Genomic DNA, 6,583 nt, shown 5'->3' with positions numbered 1-6,583 from the left:
AATTCTCTTGCCTCAGCCTCCCGAATAGCTAGGAGTACAGGCGCCTGCCACAATGCCCAGCTTTTTTTTTTTTTTTGGTTGCAATTGTCATTGTTGTTTTTTTAGCAGGCCCAGGCCAGGCTTGAACCCACTGGCCTTGGTGTATGTGGCCAGTGCCCTACTCACTGAGCTACAGGTGCTGAGCCTGTGGCACATAATTGTTCTGGGTACCATGTATAATAATTAATACAACAGAAGAGTTAAGATACACCTGAACTTATTGTTCACCTCAGTTTCTTTTTTTTTTTTTGAGCTGAGTTTTTAAGAGTCACACCTTAGTAAATATTCAATCAACTATTATACTCAGCTTTGTGTTTAGTGTTAGACATAGAGATGAATGAGACAGACAAAACACCAATGGATTTTTTTTTTTCTGAGACAGGAGTCCTGCTATGTTGCCCAGCAATCCTCCAGCCTCAATCCCTCATATACAGGTATGTGCCACCTCACCTGGCTAACAATGGATATTTTAACAAAGAAACCGATAATAAACACAGAAGATAATCATAAATTCTGATAAAGGTAATGATGGAAATAGAAAATGTGATGAAATAAAACTTTAAGGTAGTCAAAGATTACTCTAAACAGGTGGTATTTAAGCTGAACTTCTATTAGATTTCTACACAAATACTAATTCTTTAACACATTAACTGCCATATGAGTTATATGTATTATAACTCTCACTGCCATATGAGTTATATGCTAGTTTTGAGGCCAAAGCCTCATGAAGCATATATAACTCATAAGTCTCTTGATCTAGCTTGACCTAATAAAACACCACGGCCCCAACAGGAAAAATATTTTCTGGTATGGCAGTCTTTTTTTTGAGACAGAGTCTCAAGCTGTTGCCCTGGGTAGAATGCCGTGGCATCACAGCTCACAGCATCCTCAGACTCTTGGGCTTATGAGATTCTCTTGCCTCAGCCTCCCAAGTAGCTGGGACTACAGGTGCCCGCTACAATGCCTGGCTATTTTTTGGTTGTAGTTGTCATTGTTGTTTGGCAGGTCTGGGCTGGATTTGAACCCTACAGTGCCGGTGTATGTGGCCGGTGCCCTAGCCACTGAGCCACAGGTGCCACACCAGGTGTGGCAGTCTTAATGGTATTCTCAGCACTCTAACGTTAACATGGTGTTAACTAAATGCTCTTTAAACATGTAAGAACTTTACTTCCCAAAACCCATAAATGATTTATGAAGGCCCTTGTGCCATTTGTTACAACTTCAAGAGTCTAAATTATTCTATTGTCAAAATTCTCAGTATATTATTTGGCAGAATTCTCCACAATCTCAAGTTTACTAATTTACTTACCCAGCACTGTATAGAGGGTCAGCAACAACATAGAATAGTAGAAGATTTTTATTTTGCTCAAGACATGAAGAGAAAATGAAGTCAGATTTACAAATCCTGAAGGTTCTAAACAGAATAAATTTGAAAAATCCAGTGAACACATGCAAAATTCAACTTCTTTATGACATTTTCTAGAATACTTTCATAAGCTCTCTACTGTACATGCAGCAAATCCTTTGTTATATGGTAACTATACAGACAACACCACTTTTAATTCAGAATTTGGCAAGAATCCTGGTGGGCCAATTCACTTAGAATTGCAGAGAGTAGAAAATTCAAAGAAATGGTATGGTCATGAGACACTATATATGTGTGTATGTATATATATTTATATCCTAGAATAACAATTATTATCTAAAAATCATCCTTTAGCCTTAGAGGCAACTATTTTTTAAACTTTAAGCAATGACTCTCTACTTTGGTTGCACATTAGAATAACCTAGGGGAACTTTTAGAAAATATCCATGCCCAGATTTTACCCTCTAGAGATTCTAATTTAACTGGTGTAGAGGGGGAGCTTAGGCAGTGCCTTAAGCTGACTGTCTAGATCCTGATTCTTAGTCAGGATTAAGAAATATTGCTGTAGGGTGGCACCTGTGGCTCAATGGGTAGGGCGCTGGCCCCATATACCGAGGGTGGCGGGTTCAAACTCGGCCCCAGCCAAACTGCAACAAAAAATAGCTGGGCGTTGTGGTGGATGCCTGTAGTTCCAGCTACTCAGGTGGCTGAGGCAAGACAATCGTCTAAGCCCAGGAGTTTGAGGTTGCTGTGAGCTGTGATGCCACAGCACTTTATCAAGGGCGACAAAGTAAGACTCTGTCTCTAAAAAAAAAAAAAAAAAGCAAGAAAGAAAAAGAAATATTGCTATAGACAAAGCTATGGTTCTGTCTTGAATGCACATTGGAATCATCTGGGAGTTTTAAAAAATAATAAACAGTCCCACGTTAGAGATTCTAATATAATGGTACAGTTCCCCAGAGGCTTCTAAGTTGAAGTCTAAGTTCAGAAGTCTTGTTTAGAGGGAAGAACTGACTTGGGGTAGGAAGAATTGGGTTTTTCTTCTATCTCTTATTAGCTATGAGACTTTAGATAATCTAATTTTCCCAAGCCTTAGTATTCTAATTATTTTATTATTTTATCTTCTGCCCAGTTGACACTTTGATTTCACTAATCTTTAAAATGGGTATAATAACATATACCTCATAGGACTGTTGTAAAGACTAAGTGATAAAAATATGTTTTAAATTTAAATAACTATACAAAGATACTGGTATTCCCATGCAATGAGGCTGGGACTCTCAAACATGTATTTATTTATAGCATGTGCAGGAAAATATACATGTACAATAATACTTCTTGAACTTTTTCATAAGAATTTTTAAAATAAATACAAGCAGGAAAACATTCAGTAGGATGTATATAGTACCTATTCAGTTAATCATGTTACTACATAATTATTATTGTAATTTTCCCCTTTCCCATCATTAAGTTCCTAATGCCAGGGATTTCATCCAAGTTAAGAAGCAATAAGGAAAATTTAATTCAACAAGTATTTATTGTCTGTTATGCACAAACTCAGTGTTGGTTGCTATGGGAAACAAAAATGTAAAAAACAAGAACACCTACATATAATCTAGTTAAGGTGAAAATGTATATACATTTGAAGTGATTGGCTAATAAGAACAGAATTAATTGTCAGAAAAAGCTAGAGGGATTCAGACAAGCAAGAGCTCATTATGACCTGGAATGGATAAAAATGGGCTTATGGTGAGCCTTACAGGAGGCAAAGAATTAGATAAGTTTAGAAAAATAATTTAAAGTAAGGATAATACTATGGGCAAAAATATATAGAAGCAGAAGTGAGCATGGTATATATGGGGAACAGTGAAAAGGTATCTAGGCTAAAATAAAGGTAACTGGTTGAAGACATGCTAATTAAGGCAGGACTGTGGAGGATTTTTAATATCTGGCAGAGATGTCTGATCTTTATTATTCAGTGGGTTCTGAGAAGCCACCAAAGGCCTTTGAGCACAGGAATGGTCTAACAGATGAGATGCAAGGAGAAGGATAATTGGATAATGATAAAGAGGATAGATTAGTTGGAGAGACTGCATGAAGGAGAAGCAGAGAGCGGTCTCATTCAGGAATCCAGAGAGTTGCTATTGGCAATGTCATTGGTGACTATTCAGAAGGAAAAGAAATATTTGAAGAAAGAATTAGTGGATTTTAATAGTACGCTGGCATTAGGGAGACTGGAGATTACTGGAAAATAGCCACATTTGTTAAATTAAAAACTATAGTAAAGTCTTCTTTTAGGTAAGAAGGTTATTTGTTTTTGTTCACCTGCATATTTTTATGCTTCTATGTTATGTGTATATGATATTTTTGTACCAAAATAGTGTGGTTAACACATGCCTTTTAGTTCATATGACTCAGTAAAGCTTTCATAAATAAGCTGATTTTAAATATGTTGATAAAATAAAAGTAGGAAAGTCTTAGAATTGTCAGTATACATTCTTGCCTGGATTTTACACTTTATTTAAATAATTCTGTGTTTCATGTTGTCTTTTTTAGGTTCTTTCAAAGATTGAGCTTTAAAGGGTTAAGGGTTTTTTGTTTGTTTTAACATTCATTAAATCCTCCCCCCCTTTTTCTTTTTTTTTGAGACAGAGTTTCACTTTGTCACCCTTGGTAGAGTACCATGGCAGTCTCAGTTCACAGCAACCTCAAACTCCTGGGCTCAAGCAATCCTCTTGCCTTAGCCTCCAAAGTAGCTGGGCCTACAGGTGCCCACCACAATGCTCAGCTAATTTTAGAAACAGAGTCTCACTCTTGCTCAGGCTGGTCTGGAACTCCTGAGCTCAAGCAAACCACCCACCTCAGTCTCCCAGAGTGCTAGGATTATAAGGCATGAGCCACTGAGCCCGGCCTAACTTTCTATATTGTTTTTGGAATTGTTTAATTATTAATTTGGTTAAGTGAATGACTATTACATCACAATGACATGTGATTCTATTTTGATTAAGTGTTTTAAACCTTTTGACATCTTTGGCAGGCCTTCCCCAAGATGGACTTATAAATAAATTGGTTTTGACCTTGAACTAATTTTAGAATGGTTCAAAGGGCTTGAAACTTCTCAAAGGTTTATAAAAGAGAGATGTTGAACTAAATTAAGCTGATTTGAGTTGTCAAATTGTATAGGAAACTTTGTCAAATGATAAATGAATTCTAGATCTTCTTTCTGCTACATTTATGGGTACATAACTAATGTTCCAGAATTACATAAAATTCTTAAAAGTATAACATGTCATCAATCATAATTCAAGTTATGTTGTATGCCACAAACATAGAATTGCTAATCTACTATGAACTCTCATCAAGTTTTAACCAGGACTTACTTGGCTTAACTTTGTCAACCACAGTTATTGTTTTAATTTTTCTCTAAAGGCATCTACAATCAGATTTATGGAAAAGACTTAACAAGTACTCTCTAATACAAGTGTCTAATAACTTTAAGACCAATGGACTAAAAAAAATTTCCAGAACTCTAATGAAGAAACTGACAAGTTTTTGAAACTACTAATCAAGATCAAGCAAAACAAAAATTAATTACATGGGATTACATAACTGATGAAGATGTTTTTATGTGAAATACTGCTAATTCTTTACTTAAATGTTTTGTTTTCCAGATTTAAGATTTTCTAGATTTTCTCTTTTAAGCTATCTTTAGTTTAAACAATTTGGTAAAGTATACTTTTGTGAATGAAGGTAGAAACTTTTTTTTCTCCCTAATTGAGTCCTCCAAAATTCAAATCTGTTTGTGAATATTCTTACTTTTTATGGTAGTAAGAATCCACTCTCTTTATAACAGGATAAAGTTAGAAATATTGGAATGTCATATTTGTTTATAGGTACTATAAAGTCTGAAGTCTGCCTTGGTTTGGCTTCTAGTCTCAAGATGTTTTTAAATCTGAGATTCCTATGTAATCAATGGATTTTGTCACTGTAATTATATAAATAATTAGACCAAAATGGATGAGACTAAATTTATTTTTATAAACAAAGTAGTCTTACTCTAGTTATCTTGGGTAAAAATTAAATGAGTATAATATACTCATTATTAGATAGTAACCCTGTGCATTGTTTCTGAGTTTCTATTATCTATCTATAAGCTAGACTGGATCCTAAATTCTTTTAGGTTTCTCCAATATTACCTTTCTTCCACAGATTACTAAAACAGGAAATGCTCTGTTCCTAAAGCCCTATGAGCTCAAGCTAAATAAATTTTAAGGGACAAATTTCATGCCTAATGTAGGGTCACATTAAGACTTCACCAAAACTTTTACACTGCTGGTGGGACTATAAACTAATAAAACCTTTTTGGAAGGAAGTATGAAGAAACCTCAAAGAACTCAAGCTAGACCTCCCATTTGATCCTGCAATCCCATTATTGGGCATCTATCCAGAAGGAAAAAAAAACCTTTTATCATAAGGACACTTGTACTAAACTGTTTATTGCAGCTCAATTTACAATCGCCAAGATGTGGAAACAGCCTAAATGCCTCCCAACCCAGGATAACAAGCTGTGGTACATGCATACCACGGAATATTATTCAGCCATTAAAAAAATGGAGACTTCACAGCATTTGTATTAACCTGGATGGGAGTGGAATACATTATTCTTAGTAAAGCATCACAAGAATGGAGAAGCATGAATCCTATGAATTCAATCTTGATTTGATGACAATTAATGACACGGTGGGGAAAGAGGAGAGCAAAGAGAGAGAGAAAGAGGGAGGGGTGGGGGAAAGAGCAGAGAGAGGGAAGGAGGGAGGGGTGGGGTCACAATGTGTGACACATCTTGTACGCTCAATGAATCCTCAATAAAAAAATTTAAAAAAAAAGAGTTCAACAAAACACCACATGTCATAACCAGAGACCTTCAACTGTAAAACTGTTGGCTTTACACTGTCAACGGCTGCTCCCTACACCTGGGAACAAGGCTCCATTTAATAATAGACTCTTATCCCTTTTATTTATTTTTATTTTATTTATTTATTTTTTTTTTTGAGACAGAGCCTCAAGCTATCCCCCCCATGGGTGGAGTGCCGTGACATCACAGCTCACAGCAACCTCCAACTCCTGGGCTCAAGCGAGTCTTCTGCCTCAGCCTCTCAAGTAGCTGGGACCACAGGC

General features: G+C 36.0%; 1 protein-coding gene across 1 annotated transcript in view; it reads right to left on the bottom strand.

The window, feature by feature from the left end:
- Positions 1 to 1,363: 1,363 nt before the first annotated feature.
- Positions 1,364 to 6,583, bottom strand: part of TMEM62 (transmembrane protein 62) — a 44,348-nt gene continuing 39,128 nt past the window's right edge. Inside the window, exon 11 of the mRNA XM_012806353.2 lies at positions 1,364 to 1,453. Within this exon, the coding sequence (XP_012661807.1) occupies positions 1,436 to 1,453 (18 nt within the window). The 3' untranslated portion in view covers positions 1,364 to 1,435. The remainder of the gene's footprint in view (positions 1,454 to 6,583) is intronic.

Source organism: Otolemur garnettii, unplaced genomic scaffold (genome assembly GCF_000181295.1).
Source record: "Otolemur garnettii isolate 467f Iridium unplaced genomic scaffold, OtoGar3 scaffold00050, whole genome shotgun sequence".
Taxonomy (NCBI): Eukaryota; Metazoa; Chordata; class Mammalia; order Primates; family Galagidae; genus Otolemur; species Otolemur garnettii.
This window is presented reverse-complemented; position numbering and strand designations above follow the sequence as displayed.